This window comes from Camelus ferus, chromosome 25 (assembly GCF_009834535.1).
Source record: "Camelus ferus isolate YT-003-E chromosome 25, BCGSAC_Cfer_1.0, whole genome shotgun sequence".
NCBI classification, from domain to species: domain Eukaryota; kingdom Metazoa; phylum Chordata; class Mammalia; order Artiodactyla; family Camelidae; genus Camelus; species Camelus ferus.
This window is the reverse complement of record NC_045720.1, coordinates 30942574-30963158: the sequence shown is the minus strand read 5'-3', so window position 1 is coordinate 30963158 and position 20585 is coordinate 30942574. Positions and strand designations below refer to the sequence as shown.

Below are 20585 nucleotides of genomic sequence, written 5' to 3'. Positions count from 1 at the left end.
TAGAAATTAAAAAGGTAATAGAAAATAGAACAGATAAAAAAGATAAAATAAAGAGAGAATTCTAAGAGAAGGGAGAAAAAAAGGTTTGAAAACAGTGTCTAATCAATTATAGAAGAGCAATTTGAATCAGACTAGCATTCGAATTTAGACATCTTTTTAAAAACCCTTAAAAAAAAGGAAAAAAGATCAAAAAATATTTGAAACCTATTTATAATCAATAACAGGAGCTCAAACCCAAAGGAAATGAAAATGAAATCAGGTGGATTTTTTAAAAATAATATAACTACTTTAATAAAAGAAAAATTTTAAAGGAATTAAAACTAGAAGTATATACAGTTGTTTAGAAAGTAGAAATTAAAAAGGTAATAAAAATAGAACAAATTAAAAAATATAAAGAGAATTTTGAAAAGGGGTAGGAAAAAGTTTGAAAACTGTATAATGAATAATTGAAGAGCAAGTTGAAGCAGAATAACAGTCGGGTTGAGACATCTCTTAAAAACCTTTAAAAAAGGAGAAAAGAGGAAAAAATACATTTGAAACCTGTGTATAACCAATAACAGGAGATCAAAACCAAGAGAGATAAAAATGACATGACGTGCATTTTTTAAAATAATAATACTTTAAAAGAAAATTTTTAAAGGGATTAAAACTGGGAGGATATATAATTGTTTAAAAAGTAAAAATTAAAAAGGTAATAGAAAATACAACAGGTAAAAACAGATTTAAAAAAAAAAAGTGGGGGGATGTTCTCCTGGAGACTGTGTGCTCTTAATGAGAAGTCTTTGTGTCTTCCTGTTTCCCGAACTCAGCTTGCTGTTTCCAATGGCCCTCTGTTGGCGCCCCCGCCTCTCCTTGCGGAAGACCTTCCGTGGGTTTTCAGAGATGGGGGTATGCGCCCTTCCCCCCAGGGCACATCAGCCGTGATGTTTTATGGGGGGCCCAGGTTTTTCTGCCCTGTGCACCCACTCATCCATGTTGCGCAGCACCCTGCAGTTCCCTGGGGCTGCCTCAGTGCAGCCGTCTCTGTCCTCCGACCGGCTCAGGCAGCCTGTCCGAGCCCCCAGCCCCCAGCTCCCGGCTCGGGTCTCGGGCTGGGTGTCGCAGGGACCCTCTGTGCCCGTTTAACTTAGTTCTGTCGGTCAAGAGCTGCTCCATACAGATCCGAGACTCGGAGGCTCCCGCTCCGTGCCGCTGGCCTCTCCGTTGGAGAGGGGAGACCCAGCGTTGGAGAGGGGAGACCCAGCGAACGATCTAGTCCTTCTTTGCCGCTCCCTCCCCGTGGGATCAGTCCCTCACTGTTTTGCCTTTTCGTCTTTCTTTTTTCCTTTCTCCTACCAGATTTTTGGCTTCTTTGTCTTTTGAACAGGACAATGTTCTGTCTGAGTTCCGCAGGTGCTCTGGTTGGCTGACTGGGTCCGTGGATGTGAGTCTTGTTGTATCTGTGGGAGAGGGTGAGCCACGAGCGTCCTACTACTCTGCCATCTTGGCCTCGTTCCTACATTTGATGTTTTTTTCTCAAGTGTTGCCTTGGCATTTTAATAAGAATAATTGTTTTGAATGGGCACCTACTTTGTTTTCCTGATTACCCTGTTAGAAGTTAGACTGGACCCATTTTTAACATGTTTCTGTAACATTTGTATAGTAACATTTGGAATGTAACTAGTTTAAAATGTTTTATTATTTTTCCTTACAGATCTCTAAGCAAGAACAGAAGAAAACGGATACATTTGATGGAAGCATGGCTGAAACCTCGTCTCGGTACAGTGGTGCTCAGGATAGTGGAATTGGCAGTGACAGCGTTAAAATCAGGATAGTGCAAATAGAGCAGCACAGTGGTACCAGTCAGCATCGCATTGCCCGCCCCTCCCGCCAGTCATCAATTGTGAAAAACCTAAATTTTATTCCTTTTGACATATTTATTACTGCAAGTAGAATCTCACTGATGACCTATTCCTGTACGGCCTTACCCTCATCGAAATCGCAAGAGCAAAAGGATAATGAAAAAACAGGCAAGAGTTCATTAAATCTCCCAGAAGTTGATTCAGATGTTGCTAAGCCCAGCCAAGCATGTATTTCCATGGTAACAGCAGAAGATCTCTTAAGCAGCAGTGTATCTTTTCCTTCAGGGAAAAAAGTCGGGGTCATCTCCCTTGAAAGTCTTCACGCATCCGCAAGGTCATCTGCTAGACAGGCACTTGGCATAACTATCGTTCGGCAGCCTGGGCGAAGAGGAGCCGGTGACTTGCAGCTAGAACCGTTTTTGTACTTTATTGTGTCCCAGCCTTCTTTGCTTCTGAGTTGTCACCACAGAAAGCAGCGAGTGGAAATATCTATTTTTGATGCTGTGCTTAAAGGGGTGGCTTCTGATTACAAATGTACAGGTAAGAGCCTTCAGATTTACTGGGGTGCTAATAACTACTACTACAAATTAAGTTTTATTCCCAAAGCTTCAAGATTGATCAAACAGAAAACAGCTGGCAGGCCAGACAAGATTTCTTTTCTCTGCAGAATATGTAAATATGTAAAGTTCATATCCCACAGCTGAGTCGTATTTAAGTAAATGTTTGAAATGGAAAAAGGGTTAGCCTAGTGTTCTTACCATGCCTCTGAATATTCATTTGTTTTCAGAAGCTAAATGAAACAGGGACTGTCTCTGGGCTAAATGCTTAACAATTTCCAATGATTAGGGAGCAAAGTTGTCTTTTTTTTTTTTTTTTTTTTTTTTTTTTTTTCATATTAATGGCCCATAGGTGGTATGTTTTCCATGTTAATGCAACTATTTGGATAAAAAAAGAAAAATCTTAGAAAGCGAAGTTTATTGTTTTGGTGTTCTTTTGCTCTAGTCATCTTGCTGTAACAGCATAATATGAAATGTATTCGAGAAGGTTTATTAGTAAAGTAAGATTTTTATACATGTTCAACGAGCATGTTTATTAGCCATATTGGCCAGCTGGCTCTTGTTGTCCCATCCACACCTTCCTTATGACCAGAGAGCATCATATATTATAAGCATTATATATAACTTCTGAAGCTTCTTGCCTACTGAAACTAGGAAAGTGATCGGGGTACAGATTTAAGACATACAGGCTGTTAATTAACAAAAGATAATGGAAACAGGGCCAAACAAGATATAGGGACCTTTTCCCTGAGGTAAGATAGAATTAGAAATATGGCTGCAAAGACCACCCAGAGAAGGTAGCTGGATCATCTAAAATTCGACATTGGAAGGGGGCCCTAGCAAGCTCAGGTATAATTCAGGCATTTTATTGTTCTCAGGTGGTCCCGTCTAGCAGATGGAAGACAGCAGTGAGGCATTTGGAGAATTTGTCCAGTTTGGAAGTCAGCCTGGTTCATTCTTGGCATCAGGGAGAACCGTTTTACATGGCAAGATTTTGGAGAGTAGATGGCAGGTGTGAGGATCAGGATTCAGCCCAAGGAAGTAGGGTCAAAGGAGCCCTTGGCTTTTGCTGAGGTACAGTTGAAGTCCTCCGCTTTAGAAAGGGGTAATTGGCCAGTTGCTAAGAAGGAATAACCTAGAGTTACCTCCTGGGCTGCCTGCTGGCCCTCTCTCTGTCAGTGTGCTGGAGCTGGCTCATACTGGCTCAAAAGAGCTGTTAAATTTTTAGGAACTTTGAAAGACAGTTGTTAAACCACTGGTAGTTTAAATCGGCCATAGTGAGAGTATTTACGCCACAGATATTGGCAAATGCTATCAATCAGCTCTCCTACTCTGAGAGCCAGTTGTTAAACATTTACCAGTAACCACTGCCTCCCTTCTTCAAGCATGTTCTCATTTACTGAGTGCCTACAATATAACAGGTACTTCTGGGAGCCTGGAGATGGGATTGGTGCTGAGGTAGTTGGTGTTATGTGATTCAAGGACTCATGCCTGCATACCTGATACCTGTTTGGGTGTCTGCTGAGCATGGGCAAAAGGTAGGTGTAGGATTGGGAAAATAAATTTCACTTCCAAGCCCCTCCTTAAGTGCTTTCTGCTGTGGTTGGTTTTATGGCTGTGTGGCGTCAGCAGCCTCTACAATACATAATGATACTAAGTTCAGCAGAGTTATCAGGGTTCATAGCAAATGTGTGCATTTGAATTATAACTGGTTCCTAGGTTGAAATAACAAAATATTTTTTGTTTAAAAAAAAAAAACCTTTGTATGTAGAGCAAGATGGAACCTAATTTTAGTAGATGAAGCTTAGAGTGAAGTTTATGGGCCAGATTCAGTATAGGGGATTACGTGTGGGAGGAAAATGTCTTAACATATGTCCCACAGAGCATCCTTTGCGTAATACTGTTGTGGATCCCTTTCCTTATACAGAAAGCATCTACTTGGACATTTATACTATCCAAGTAAAGAGTTAATCAATATAAATTATCATGTTTCTTTAAAATGAATTTAGTGATTTGGAAAAATTTGTCAGAAGCAAGCAGTTAAAATATAATGGCTAAAAAATGCAACTAGCAATTATTGAGAATTCAGTCTGTGCCAGGAATCATGCTAACTGCTTTAAATGCATGATCTCATTTGATCCTCATGGGATTAAATGGGAAATATGTTCCCATCTCACATTCTGTGTTTTAACTGGTGAATTTGTACATATGTGTCCATGATGTGGCTACACAGTACAGCCTCTCCTAATCATATGACAAACCTGAGCTGAAATTCTAACTCTTGTCACTGTCAAGATGTGTACCTGTCTATATTGTAGGGTGATTGTGAAATTGAAAAGAGATAATTCATGAATGTACTTAGCATTGAGTCTGGCGAGTATTAGACCCTCATAAATGTTTGCTGCTTCTGCTTTAGCTGTTCTGTAGTAGGAAGATGACCAAACCAGGAGCAGAAAGCCTGCGATTTAATATTGGCCCTGCTATTAACTAGCAAAGTGATCTTAGCCAGGCAGTTCACTTCTTTGGGTTTCTGTTTCCTTAGGTATAAAATGCGATGATTATAATAGATACTAACAAGGTCCATTCCAGTTCTAAAGTTTTATCCTTCTGTAATATGGAATGCATCTCCCCATACTCACCTTTCTAAAAATATTTAAACTAGCTTTGGCCTCAGGGAGTTGACATCTCTAAGCCACCTATCAGATAAAATTTATTTTGACTTGTTTTAAAGATGCAGATTTTCTTCTGATATTCTGTTGGAGCACTGATTAGTTAATTCAATATTTTAAATACATAAATGTGTATTAATTGTTAATGAAGCTATTTTTCAAAAACTGATTGGGGAATTTCTATTTTGAATTGGTTCAGTTGAATGAACTATCCGAGTCCCATTATCAATTTAGTTTATCCAGAAACACTTCATGTAGCACTTTTCTACCCAGAACAAAACAGTGTTCCATGTCCAGGATTCTTCTGAAGCCCTGCAATAGTTACCATGTGGGTAAGAAAAAAGAAAAAAGTAAAAAGTATAAATAACTGTAATGTTAGTATCCACACAGGGGAGGAGCAGTAAGGTGGAGATGGCCTTTCACAATTCTAAAGTGAAGGACTACTTACAGTGTCTTAATTGGAGGGACAAAAAGGGACAGCACTGGAAAGCTTACTTTCTGAGAAAGGTCAGGGAAAAGTTAAAGGCATCATAAGCAAAAAATGAAAGGAGTAATATATTAGATCTTCCTGTAGTGTTCATACTTTCCTGATACTAAAATTCATCCTCTTTTATAAGGTAACTCAAGTGGCAGTCAGCCAATAGCAGTTTTAGCATATATGTGCATTTCATTCATTGCCCAGTTTCAGCATTTCAGACACGCCTGAGGTTGTTATGGAGATAATAGGTTTTCTTTTTAAAGAGGAGAAAAACATTTGATTGTTAAAAAAAAAAAAATCCAGCACAACAGTTTGTAATTGTTAACTGTTTTATGTGGAAGTCACAGGCCATTATTACATGTGTTCATGATCCTTTGTATGGAAATCATATGGAACTAAAAGTAAACAAAGGATTTTGTTTCACTCTTTAAAAAGACTTATCATGTTCAGAGGATAATTTCCAAAAAATCATAATTCTTATATAAACAGAAAATGAACATGTCAAAGATTTTGTTTAACTCATTAATTAATGAGGGAACCAATAAGAATGTTACAAAGGAATTCACAGTGCAGGAGACCTCTAAGGCCCTAGTCGTCTCAGAAATTTTGATTCTCTAATTCATTAAGATAATAAAAATGGTACGAGCCACTTCATCCTTGATTTTATTCATTGATAAAGCATGGCTCTGGGTAATTCTAAAAAGATGGAAGTATTTTTAACATGAGATTATGAGGATGTGGTTTTTATTTGACATATTCAGGAGACTGCAGTGAAGACCCTGAAAGCAAATACTAAAAATCCTTTGAACTTTGTTAGAATATGGTGTAATAGCTCAAGGTAACTACTTTAAATTAATCAGCATGGTTTTTAAAATCACACCCTCCTGTTTTGTACAATCATCTTGACATTAGTTTAGAATGAACTTCTAATCCCTGGTGTGCTTTCATTTCTAGATCCAGACAGTCTTTAGGACTAGTCTTTCATATACTTCATTTGAACCCTGGCTAATTATCAGACCTGTTCAAAATGAGGAGGAATTGGTAATAAGACCCAGTTCTGTCCTTCAGGCATGTCCCATCATTTAATAATTACACTTATTATGATTAATGATGAAAGTTGAACAGGATATGGGTCTTCATGATATGGAGGGCTGTGAAACACTTAAAGTTAAGTAAGAGCTGTAACTTCCGGAGAAGCGATTTAGAAAAGCTTAGTAAGATTTGTATGAAATGACTTAAGGAAAGCTGCTTGGATTTTGAGGAATGATACAGAACTAGTCTTCAGAGTTGTTGTTGTTTTTTTTTTTTTTTTTTTAAGTAGTAGTAGATTCAGCTCTAGCTGCAATTCAGAATAATTTTATTATTCTATTTATCTATTTGCTCTTTGGCTGTATGTCTTAAAATGTATTTTAGTGTTTGCTCTGAGGTTTTGAATATGCTTACTTAGTCTTTCACAGTCAGTATATTTACACATACTGAAAACCCTACTAGATAAGATTTTGATCTTTGTTTCAATAATCTGACATATTTTAAAGAACTAAAGAAGAAAAAACTAGTATATTTTGTATTTCCCAGGTACTTACCATGTCCAGAATGCTTCCTTCTTTCCTAAAGTTCTGAGTTTTCCTCTGGAAATTAAGAACTTCCTTTAGCATTTCTTTTAGAGCAGGCCTGCTAGCAACAAGTTGTCTTAGTTTTCCATCATCTGGGAGTATTTTATTTTCTCTCCCTCTCATTCCCAAAGGATATTTTTGCTGGATATAGAATTCTAGGTTGACGTTTCTTTCAGCACTTTAGAGGTATCGTTCCACCATCTTTTACCCTCTGTGGTTTCTGATGAGAAATTCATGGTAGTTCCAGTCATTGTTTCTGTATCTGTAATGTGTTTTCCTCTAGCTGCTTTCAAGTTTTTCTACTTTATCTTTGGTTTTCTGTAGGCTTATTATATGATGTGTCTGAGCTTGATTTCTTTGAATTTATCCTGTTAGAGGTTCTCTGAATTTCTTGACTTTGTAAATATTTTCTTAACTAAATTTAGGAACTTTTTGGCTATTATTTTCTAAATATTTTTCTGTACCAATCTTTATCCTCTCCTTTCAGGACTCCAGAGTTAAACCTTTGTATATTATCCCTCAGATCCATGAGACTCCATTCATTATTTTTTCTTTTCTCCTACCTGTTCTTCACATTGGATAATTTCTATTGGATTTTTCTGTTCTAAATTTTTTTCTTTGTAGTTTCTATTTCTCTTCTGAGAACTTCTATATTTCCATTCATTTCTAGCGCGCTTACCTTTACATCATGAAACATAGTTATAGTACTCCCACAAAGCCTTAAATGCTTATGTCACTGACACCACAGCACAGCCATTGCACTACCTCTTCACTACACACACACACACACACACACACAGCCCACCCTTGGGGCAAAACCAGGAGAGAAGAAAAGAAAAATAAAAAGCAGCTGGTTTCCTCAACAGTCTTGAAACCACAGGGGCCGTATCTTCCAGACAGGATTTCTGTTGGACTTGGGGCTGTTCCTGCCCAACAACTTAGGACTCACTGTCAAGTCAAAGTTACAAGAAAAAAGAGGAAAAACAAAACAAAGTAGAGAACTCACCACTATGGGGTCATATCTACAAGTTTAACTCCCCTCCCCAGTCTGCATTGTTCTTGTTTATTGTGGGCTTTTTTTTGGGGGGGGGGTTGGTTGAGTTTTTAATTCAAGCAACATGAGAGTTGGACTGCAGTGAGCTTACTCCAATTTTGGCTGGCACCAGAATTCCTGCAATTTTAAGATAATAAAAATGTTTTCTAGTCTATTAGTGGAGGCATAGTTTTCTGAGAAACTTAATACAGGATTTCCTCCAAGAGTGATACTTTAATATCTTTACATCTCTGAGCACAGATCACTTAAATATATTGTAATGAATAATTACTGCTCCCAGGGAGTTGTCAGCATTAACTGAATTCTGCCCATGTCCCCATTAAGCAAAGTACATATGCAAATACTCAAAGGGTGGTAATAATGTCCTCACAGTGTGTTCCTTAGGGATATTCTTTCATATATTATAAAATCAAGTTAGAAGAGGAAATGCTGTGAAACTCATTGTTCCTCATGTCGATCTGCCTTCTCAACACGTGTGGCTAGTATATATACATATGTGCATATCATATATACCATTTATACACATATATATTTAAAAACCAAAATTCTACATTTACCCAGAATTAAATGGAATCAATATTTATACCTATATCTATATCTTAACCCAAAGTGAAATAAGAATGAGGAGAATTGCTTTTGATTTTGAAAGTGTTATTAATAAAGTATAAGGCGGGAGGATATAGCCCAGTGGTAGAGTGTGTGCTTAGCTTGCACAAGGTCCTGGGTTCAATCCCCAGTACCTCCATTAAAAAGAAAATAAATAAACCTAATTACCTCCCCCTGATTTTTTTTAACTTAAAATATATATAATAAAACTTAAAAATATATATAATAAAAAATAAAGTATAATTGCCAATCTGTGTAACTTATGATCTTAAATTATGCCAGCTCTACCTGAAAGAATATATATGGTGCTTTGTGTTACACTCCACAGTTTTTTAAAAATGGCAGATTATTTTTTGAAATCTGAATTATCGACTTGCATTTCTTTTATGACTATTAATACTAATTACCTATAGATGATTTTCCATATGGTCCAAGCAGATAGTACATCGGTGAGTTAACAAGTTTCTTTTTAAAATGATAAAATAATGCCCCTTTTCCATGCCCTTCCAACTTGGAGCAACCTCTAAGAGAAATGGGATCTTCTGCCAGCACCTTTACATGCAGCAGCTGTACTGTTGGCAATCCTCATTTAAATAAAGATGTATGTAGTTGTTTTAACATAATCATATTAGTTGTGTTTATAAATATTTAAAAATTGGTATTTGTTTTGTTTAAGGTAATGGAGTCCAGATTTGAAATTGCCTCATATCTTGACTATGCAGCCCAAGGCAACCTCAAAAAGTCATTTTTCTTCTTGTTTGTTTGGGGCTTTTTGTTTGTTTTTGAAGAAATGATTGTGCCATCTGGTCAGTTGTGAAGGAGTTGAACCGTTCTGAGGGAATTTAACCTACCCCTGACCCTGTACTTCCTCAGTACACAGTTAGTCCAGTATCTTATTACTCATTAATGTGTGCTAGGAACTAACAAACTAATTTGAAAACTTTTTTACTTTATTGTAGTCTTTCAATCATCAGCTAGACTAAAATACCAAAATTACAGTTGATTAGAACTTATCTTACTGAAAAAGCAGGTAATAACACAACTTCTCTGTAGGACAGAAACATCCATGTTATGATATTTCTAGTATGGGACGCTTTCTTCATTTTAAAGTTTTGTAAATGTTACAAATATGACTTCAGGTTTAAGAGGCAAACACGGAATAGAGTTCATTAAAAGGTCAAGAGTTGGAGTCAGTCAGTCCTGAGTTCTGATCCCAGCTCTGCTACATATAGCTGTGTGACCTTGGGCAAATTACTTAACCTCTCTAAGCCTCAGTTCCTTATCTTTATTTTTTTTAAATGTAGTTGATTTACAATGTTGTGTTAATTTCTGCTGTACAACATAGTGATTCATTTATACATATATATATTCCCTTTCATATTCTTTTTCATTATAGGTTACTACAAGATATTGAATATAGTTCCCTGTATACAGAAGGACCTTGTTGTTTATCTATTTTATATATAGTAGTTAGTATCTACAAATCTCAAACTCCTAATTTATCCCTCCCCATAAGTAACCATAAGTTTGTTGTTTGTATCTGTGAGTCTCTGTCTCTGTTTTGCAAATAAATTCATTTGCGTCTTTTTTTTGGTTCCACATGTAAGTGAGATCATATATCCTGAGATTGCTGTGAGGGGTAAATTATGTATGTACATGAAGCTCTTAGCTAAGTGTGTAGCCCTGGATGCAATGAATATTAGTACTGTTGTTGTTGATGCTTCTATCATTATTGTTAATATCTTTAAACTGATTTTTAAATAGTGGTTGTAATCGGCCAAAAAAAAATTAACATCATTTTAGTGTACTTATAAATATTGTGTAGTTGAAAATTTTCAGTTATAATAATTGGCTTCTTTACTCTTTCATGAGTAGGTCTACAGGAAATGTGCCAAAGACATTTGAGTAAACCAACAGTTAGAAAATCATAAACTGGCTCCTAACACCTCATAAATCATATCTTTATTTCATTCAGCTATTGTGACTTTAAGAGAAGGATTGAATTACATGTCTTTTTAGAATTAAGGTTTTGCTAATATCCCTGGAAAGACTTAGAATTAACCTGTGACTTGAATGTCATAATGATCACAACTTAAACATTTATCTGAAAATGTAGCTGCTAGGAGCATTTCTTGCTGGCCAGTAATGTGAAAAGAAATTATTACTTTGACAGGAATCGGCAAGTAAGTAGATTTTTTAAATGGGAGGTACTCTAGTAGGTCACTCAGGGAGAGTTGTGGTGAGAAAGTTAAGTAAGAAGTAACCCAACCAGTGTGGGGAATTAATGTATGGGGAAGGGTTTTGGAATGGAAGTCAGAAATTTTGACTTTCAGCCTTGACTCAAATGCCATCGCTCTTTCATGAAAATAACTAAATTTCTTGGTGCTTTAGTTTCCTTATCAATAAAATACAGGTACAGGAATACCTCAGAAATATTGTGGCTAAGCCACAGTATATATGCAAATATTGCAGTAAAACAAGTCACATGAATGGTTTGGTTTCCCAGTGCATATAAAAGTTATGTTCACACTGTAGTGTAGTCTGTTAAGCATGCAATAGCATTATGTCTAAGATGCAATGAACATACCTTAATTTAAAAAATACTTTATTGCTAAAAATACCAACCATTATCTGAGTCTTCGGCAAGTCTTAATCTTTTTACTGGTGTAGGTTCTTGCCTCAGTGTTGATAGCTGTTGACTGATCAGGATGGTGGTTGCTGAAGGTAGGGGCGGATGTGGCAATTTCTTAAAATAACAGTGAAGTTTGCCACATTGATTGACTCTTCCTTTCGTGAACAATTTCTCTGCAGCATGTAGTGCTGCTTGATAGCATTTTACCCACAGTAGAACTTCTTTCAAAATTGAAGTCAATCTCTCAAACTCTGTTGCTGCTTTATCAACTAAGTTTATGTCATATTCTGCAACCTTTGTTGTCATTTCAGCAGTCTTCACCATATCTTTACCAGGAGTAGATTCCATCTCAAGAAACCACTTTTTTTTTTTTTTTTTTTTTTTGCTCATCTATAAGAAGAAACTTCTCATCCATTAAAGTTTTATCATGAGACTGTAGCAATTCAGTCCCATCTTCAGGTTCCACTTCTAATTCTAGTTCTCCTGCTATTTCTACCATATCTGCAATTACTTCCTCCACTGTTGTCCTGAACTCTTCAGTCACCTAAGAGGGTTGGAATCAACTTCTTCTCAACTCCTATTGATACTGGTATTTTGACATCTTCCCATGAATCACAAATGTTCTTAATGGAATCTAGAGTGGTGAATCCTTTCCAGAAAGTTTTCAATTTACTTTACCCAGATTCATCAGAGGAATCATTGTTTATGACAGCTGTAACCTTACAAAATGTATTTCTTAAATAGTAAGGCTTGAAAGTTGAAATTACTTCTTGATCCATGGGCTGCAGAATGGACCTTATGTGAGCAGGCATGAAAATTACATTAATCTCGTTGAACATCTCCATCAGAACTCTTGGGTAACCAGGTGCATTTTCAATGAGCAGTAGTGTTTTGAAGAGAATCTTCTTTTGTAAGCAATAGGGCTCAACAGTGGACTTAAAATATTCAGGAAATCATGCTGTAAACAGATGTGCTGTCATCCAGGCTTAGCTGCTCCATTTACAGAACACAGACAGGGTAGATTTAGCCTAATTCTTAAGGAGCCTACCATTTTCAGATGGTAAATGAGCACTGGCTTCAACTTCAAGTCACCAGTTGCATTAACCCCTAAGTAAGAGAGTCAGCCTGTCCTTTGAAGCTTTGAGGTCAGGCACTGACTTCTCCTCTGTAGCTATGAAAGTCACCTTGTACTTTTATGTTAACAGAGATGGCTTCTTTCCTTAAACATCATAAACCAAACTCTGCTGCTTCAGACTTTTCTTCTGCAGATTCCTCACTTTTCTCAGCCTTTATGGAGTTGCTCTAGATTAGGCTTTGACTTAAGGAAGTGTTGTAGCTGATTTGATCATCTATCCAGAACACTAAAACGTTCTCCATATCAGCAGTAAGGTTGTTTTGCTTCCTTACCATTTATGTGTTCACTGAAGTAGCACTTTGTAGTCAGAGGCCATTGTGGTGCCATTAGTTGCCTTATTTCTATATTGTTTTCTCTCAGGGAATAGGGAGGTCTGAGGATAAGGAAAGAGACAGGGAAACGGCCCATCAGTAGAGCACTCAGAATACACACATTTTTGGGTCAAGTTTATCATCTTATATGGGCATGGTTCATGGTACCCTAAAACAATTACAATAGTAACATAAAAGATCACTGATCACAGATCACTATAGCAAATATAATAATAAAGAAGTTTGAAATATTGGAAAACTTACCAAAATGTGACACAGAGACACAAAGTGAGCAAATGCCTTTGGGAAAATGGCACCATTAGACTTGCTCAGCACAGGGTTGCCACTAACCTTCAATTTGTTTTAAAAAATGCAGTATTTGTGAAGCACAATAAAGCCAAGTGCAATAAGACAAGGTATACCTTTATAATAATATCTGGGTTTTGTGGGCAAGTAGTTTAGTCCGTGCTCCAAATGAGGTAATATTTATGAAATTCCTCGGGAGCTATGAAATATTCAGCTATAAGTTGGGGCTTCCGTAGTTACTAGCAGTAGAAGGGAGAGCTTAATAGACCTTCCTTTCTGGACATGAGAAAAAGATTAGTGTCCTGGCCCTTTTGACACCAGTTTTAATCATCAGCATTTACTCAAAATGAAGGGAAAACGGGAGGAATCATTTTTAGCCACTGAATTGGCTTTCAGTGTTACAGAACCCAGACTTCAGTCAGAGCAGAGAAGAGGCTTACGATTGGGATTAAGTTGATCTTCCTTGGATATATTTGGCTACATTTTTTGACTGGACAGCACCCTGTGTTTACTTGTTCTGATTTAATCAAATGTTCTCTAAAATATCTGAAACCTACATTAGAATTTAACATGAAAACAATGAAATGGGAAAGTGATCAAGAACACAGAACAGCCTAGAAAATAAAAAGAAATATTTGAAATGATATTTCATATATTATCTGCTGATTAGCTTCATTAAGTAGAAAGAATGCACTTTCTTCTGGCAAGATATGGAAGATTTGGTTCTAAAAGTTAGAGCCAACAGACACTGATGATCACACATGCCAGCGGCCATTTTAATCTTTTCCTCTTTCTCTTCCTATGGGCTCAGGCTTGGGATTTCAAACCAGGAAATCTCTTCCCCTTTCTGTCACATTTTATGAGGTGCAGAGTACAGCACATGGGAAAAAAATGCTTGTGGAGTTTGCCAAGTGCCTGAATACCAACAAGGAGACAGCGGCACTTGCCTTGCATCCATAGCAATTTAGAATTGGTTTCTTGGTCGGTTTTGCTGTCCTAACATTGAATTGTTACTGTGTTTTATGAGTCTAGGTTCCTTCAGGATTTAATTTTCAGGTACTGTAGGAGCCTCATGGACTATATTTGTTTCTGTGGCTACATTTTTTTAAAAAAAAGAAAAAGAATAAGGAAGTCATTAAACTAAGGATCATAAAATAAACAGAGAAAAATATAAGAAACTCAGTAAGCCTGTAGCTTTGCCTTTTGTGTGTCCAGTGGTTGGAAAGTGACCCCTCTGATAGCAGCCACTTGTTGCAAGGAGTTACACTTCCCACCATTGAACATACCAAACCCAAGCACAACTGTAGCTCCTGAAAGAGGCCCCTGGAAGCTTTAACCATATTGATTTCATAGACAGAAGCAGTAGATCCAGTAGATCCTCCCAAAATGCTTTCCTTTAAATTTTATTCAATTTCTGTTAAGGAACACCTTTAGGTATTCTTGTCTGGAAATAAGAGAATTCAGCTAAAGAACAATCTGGGAACATCTTGTCAATGAAGTCAGAAAGCAGGGAGTCTCTAAGCCTGCCCGTACTACCCTGATTCCTCTTTAGGTATTTTCTTACCCCCTTTTCTGGTTGGTTGTGAATTCTACTTGATCTTCCTTAAAAAAGAAAGCCTTGTGAAATTGAAATCCTGATGGGTTCACCATGTTTATTTGTGTATTATTTTAGAATGCCATTTCAATCTCTTCTTTGTGGAAAGGTTGATATACCCAGACACCTTTGTAAAAGGGGTCTCTAACTTTTAGTTTAAAAAGTAGAAAGGAGTCAACCTTCTATGTAATTATCTATATCCCTTGATTCATCTGTAGGCCAGATATTTCTAAGGGATGAGAAAGACAGTAAGAATATAAGTTTGATAATTATCAGAACCAAAAAGCAGGGAAGTTGTCAGGTCTATAACTCCTACTCAGCCAAAAGTATTTGTCAGGGAAGTAAAATATGTTGACTAGTATTTCAGGCCTCAATAATCATTATTTTCAAAGTTAAATATAAATAAGCTTATTAGCTTTACAATCAAAATTGGGTATAATTTTCACTAATAAGCAAGGCTTTTTGTTTTTTACCTTTTATTCTCCTCTTATTTTAGATCAGCCATGAAGATTTTTCAAAGTTAAAAAACAAAAACAAAAAGTTAAGAATAGATACTTGAAAGATATACCACACACATACTCCTATTTTGTTTAGAATTTGTGTTTAATAAATCAAATAGTGACCGTTTATTGAACTCTTACCATGACCTATCCCATGCAAACCATCTTACATACATTACAATAGTAATAGTCTCAATATCCTCACAATTTAGTTTATTATCTTCATTTTGGAAATGAAGAAAGGAGGACTCAGTGAAGTTAAAATTAAATTTACCCAGTTCAAGGAGCCCAAGGAGTCAGGATTTATACACAGATCTACCTCCAGAGTTCATGGCCTTTCATCACCCTGTATTTTCTCCTGTGTTATAACCTAATATAAACTCTTCTATAGAACAAAATATTAGATAGCTCCACAAAAGAAAAGCTGTGTTCAGTAAGTCCAGGGACAGTAATAAACTATTTCACAAGCCTTCTGTTGTCCCTCAAGAGTTCATCAGAAGTCACTTAAATGCTCTTTCATAAATAGGACATCCCTGGATACCTCAGGCCAAAGAGAACCAGTCTCCCTAAGTAGCCATACATGTCACTTCAGTTCTGTGACACCCTCGGACAGGCCTGGGCTCATCAGCTCCAGCAGACTTCAGGACACTTGTGACTCAAAATAAGAGGTCATTGAAGACTTTGAAAAAAGGTGAAAAAAATATATAGTCTGTTTTTCTTTTAAAAAACACCCAAGTAATAATAAAGCTTACAAAATCTGCAGCATTCAGCTGTTCTATATAAGTGTGGAAAATAAACTTTTTGTAAGTAGAAAACTATAAAGAAAATAAACGAGTTCATTTTTGAAGTTTCATTTTGAGTTGGCCACACTGAATCATGTTATGTTTTATATAATTCAAACGTTAAGCAAAGGTATACTAAACTCTGAATATTTGCTAAGGGCTAAGAAATAACAATAATGAGCAGCACCACTATAAGAGTCAGAGGAGGACCTCCCACACAGTTAAGAGAAATGAAGGTTTTGCGAAGAAGAGCAAGGTAACCTGCAAGCACAGAATATAATCCAAATCAAGTCCCTGAAAGCCAGGAGTACCTTGATCCATCTGAGAATAGACTTCAGACTCTAAATCTTCTCGGTTGTTTTCTATGACATGTTATGATGAAATATTTTCTTCTGGAGGCCAGGTCATCCAAGAAGAAAACCAAATATTATAATTTTGTCAACACCAGTGTCTCATTGAAGTGAATTCTAATTGACTTTGAACAAGATTTATGGCTATGAGCAGCTTGTCATTTGCTCTGACCCATTTCCCACATTCTGTGACTCCTAATAAGATAAGGTGTTCTCCTGTTTCTTAGGCTTAAGGATGACAGTGTACATGTAAGTGTGCTCATCGGTAGCAATAGGAGCTTATTATTTTTGAGAGCTTCTTGTACTTAAATAAGTACAAGAGTGTTTGCTATATATGGAGAAGAAAACTGGCAAAGTCTGAAGTGGCTCCCAGTATGAAACAGTCATCCCTATTTGCCACTCCATTTATATTGTATTCACAGGCTCCTTTCATCTTCGTTTATCTGGTGCTTTCCCAGCTATAGTGACCCTGAGGAATGTGTAACATGACTCCTCTTTTCTAGACCTTGATGATGGAGTTAAGGAGAAGCTAAATTGAAGACAGTACAGGAAGTCTAGCAGTCATGCCCCTCAGCATCTAGCCATCAGACCATAAGGGACTAAACGGTGACTTGCAGACCCGAGCTGTTCTCTGGGATTCTGACACCACCTTCCTGCGGCTGCTGCTGCTTCATCTGACCGCCATGACTGCAGGCACAGCCGAAGCAGAGATTGTAGCCAAACCTGGGAGGGTAGCCACCAGCTCTGTCATCCCTTCAGTATTCATCAACCGTGCAACCAGTGTTTTCCTAAATGGTCTTAATTTCAGTTTTTCTGTTCTCTCAGTCCTCTAAATATAGTTGTACTTTTTAAACCAGTTGTGTAGTAATATTAGGCCAATTATATCATTAGACCAGTAATATTTGGGGGGGAAATAGTCACTGAAATTTTAACTTCCTTGCTTAAGTTTCCTGGACTTTTACATTTTCTTTCGTTCCTGATTCCTTTTCTGCTTCCTACTATTGCCAGGTTGTTTATTTTATCTTTGTTGAGTCATATCCATCAGTAATTGCCCCAGTGCAGACTCCCTGACTGGGTGCCAGATGGCCAGGCCCTCTAACTTCTACCCAAAGAGAAGCAACCTGCATGAAACCCATGTCCCCTACTTGGAGAACTCTCATTCACATTATCAGAATTTGCTGCTCCCCCCGTCCATACCTTGTTGAAGGTAGGACATCATACATCCTTTGAAATGCTTTTTTCTTATTTTAATTTTTGTAAATGCTTGGTATGTAGTCCTATTTTTCTTCAGCTCTCGATAAATTGTAGGTCCGTATATCAGTTTGTGCTTAGGACCATCCTAAAGATGACTATCCTCCAGCACTAAAAAGCCAAAACGTGTGTGTGTGTGTGCGCGTGCAGAGATAGGATTTTTACATTTGAAGTTACTAAAGCTGTGTGTATTCTGTTCCTTTGTTTTATTCACTTAACAAGACATTTTGAAGCTTTTCTATATCAGTACATCAAATTCATTAGCTTCTTTTTATTAGCAGCACAGAATTCTGTATTCACAATATAGTCATAATTTATTTTACCATTTCTCTGTAGATGGATATTTAGTTTTGTTTTTCCCAGATTTTTAATATTTCACGTGATGCTGCAGTCAACTTCTCTGGACATTTATCTATGTATTCTTAAGTATTTCTTTAAGAGAAATTCCTGCAGTGGCCTTTCTGATTACAAGAGCATGGATATTTAGAATTTTGGTAGACACTCATTTTCAACCTTCGCCCCACCCATGCAAAAATACTGTATTTACACTGTTATCCACCATATATGGGAGATATTATCAGTATTTTTAATTTATGCTAATCTGATGAGTGAAAAATTACATTTTTGTTTTAATTTGTGTTTGTTTAATTAATAGTGAGACTGAGCAAATTTTTCCTATTTTTCATAAAACAATGTTCTCCAGAAGGGTTAAATAAGTAAAAATAAAATTTTTTAAATGCTTCAAGAAACTATAGGAAAATATATAATCAACTAACGGATAAATCCATAAAATATAAGTTAATGATTTTTTACCACACCTATTAAAAAAACAGTGTGTTTGCAGAAAGCATCAGAATATAGTTAAAAGGCAACTAGCATACCAAGAGGAAACATTTGCTACACACGGCAAACAAATCATTAACACCCTCACTAAATAAGGAGCTCCTACAAATCAGTAAGAAAAAGAACCCAATAGAAAAACAAGTAAACACGTATTTCTGAAAGAGGAATCCTAAGTCGCCAATAAATGAAAAGATGCTTATCCAGCTTTTTTTTTTTCACTATTAACAATATAAAGTGGCTGTCTTATTATGTCAGTACATATAAATCTTCTTGATTTTTTTATACATTGCATGGATTATCATTGTTTATATAAATGTTAATCAATTGATGGGTATCTAGGTTGTTTTCTACTTTTTGCTATGATAAAAAATCATGCAATGAATGTGTGTGTGTGTGTGTGTGTGTGTTTGTATGTCAATTACATAGGCTTTATCAGTTTTTTTAGTCTTGGCCTGATAGGTAGAAAGTTCTATTTATTTTAAAAGATTTTTTTCCTTTGATTATTGCTAAGATTTAGTAGCTCTTAATGTTTATATTTTTAACTTTTTATGTCATTTGTTTTTCTTTATTTATTCTTTATTTTCCTCATTAAATAACTACTCATACTATCCTCTACCTATTTTTCTAGTAATATCTGTATTGATTATATGAACTCTTTACATATTCATGATATCCCTTTTCTGTCATATGAGTTTGAATATGTGATTTCTGTAATTTGTTTCACTTATTATTTCTATTTTATTTGCCAGTTTTGTACACATATTAATATTTCTACATCATTTTAATTCATCTCTGTTCATTCTTTGTGAGATGATTGTTCTCTCTCTAGATTCAAAATGAAGTTATGTCTCCTCGCATAGGTCTGCCACAGTATTGCTTACTTGATAATAATGGCTTCTTGATGATGGCTGCACAGACCTGGAGGCCTAGAAACAGACACTCAGATCCTGGCAGTTTACATAGCTCCTACAAACTATTACAGATCCTACTGATTATAGATCCTACCAGCAACAGACTTCTGCCATCCTTTCAGTAAACTTGACCATTATATTTAAAAGAGAGAATAGTATTGTGTTACTATAATAGATCTACTATGCATATTCTCACTGCTTTATATTCACTGATCATATAAAAAGAGAAGAATGCACTAGCTTAGTGTTTGATCTTTACCACATAGATCTAACGTCACAATCAATTGCTTTCAGTATTTTCTTTGAAATCACATAAAGGTTCATATGTGCCAAATTTCATAAGAATCACATGATAAGGTCAAGAAACACAAATTCCAAGGCAGAATTTATATGCTCAGTTCACATATGACAGTAATACTATATAACCATATGTTGAATATAATATACAGTATGTAAATGCTATTCTTGAAAGCAATCCAATCAATAAAGCCTAAAATAAATTAACACTTTAATAACACATCTCAAATTGACTGAAAATGGAATAGATGGACTCTGTGGCAAGGACATCCCTATAAAATTGACATTCAGAGGCCATTAAAACACAGACAGTAAAACAATCTTGAAACTAAAGAAAAGCTGGGAATATTTAGAAGTTTTTAAAAAGCCTACTGCATTGTATGCCAAGATACAGAAGTCGTTTTTATTTAAAGAGCTATTTCAGTAAAAACTGTGGATTGCCAAGAATTAAAAATCTAATTCCATTTGCCATCATCAATAGCTAAAAAATACTTTTTAAAAATGTACAATATTAACCTTAAAAAGAGTTTAAGCTATTTACTATTTCATAGAAAAAGTCAAACTGAAAAAAAGGCAACTTTTAGTTGTAATTGGAACTATTAAAAGATTGACCGATTTTATCATTAAAGAAGGTTATGGGAAAGCTACTGAAGTTAACTTCAAAAGCCTAGTAGTAAAAGTGATTGTAATGTCAGTAAAACTCTGAAACAGATCGAATAACCCCTAAGTAGTACTAATCCACTGCATCTTTGAACCTGTATATGCCTCTTTTTAAGCTGAAAAGGTTGCTATTTTTTTCTTAAACTTGTTTCCAACATCCTATTTAAAAAAAAAAAATCTAACTGTTCAACTGTT

General features: G+C 36.1%; 1 protein-coding gene across 8 annotated transcripts in view; it reads left to right on the top strand.

The window, feature by feature from the left end:
- Positions 1 to 20585, top strand: part of VPS13B (vacuolar protein sorting 13 homolog B) — a 627764-nt gene that overhangs the window by 435467 nt on the left and 171712 nt on the right. For 7 of the 8 annotated variants that reach the window (XM_032468222.1, XM_032468221.1, XM_032468220.1 and 4 more), the window contains one exon: positions 1694 to 2381. In XM_032468222.1, the coding sequence (XP_032324113.1) occupies positions 1694 to 2381 (688 nt within the window). The remainder of the gene's footprint in view (positions 1 to 1693; positions 2382 to 20585) is intronic. The other variant, XM_032468224.1, reaches the window with a different exon arrangement.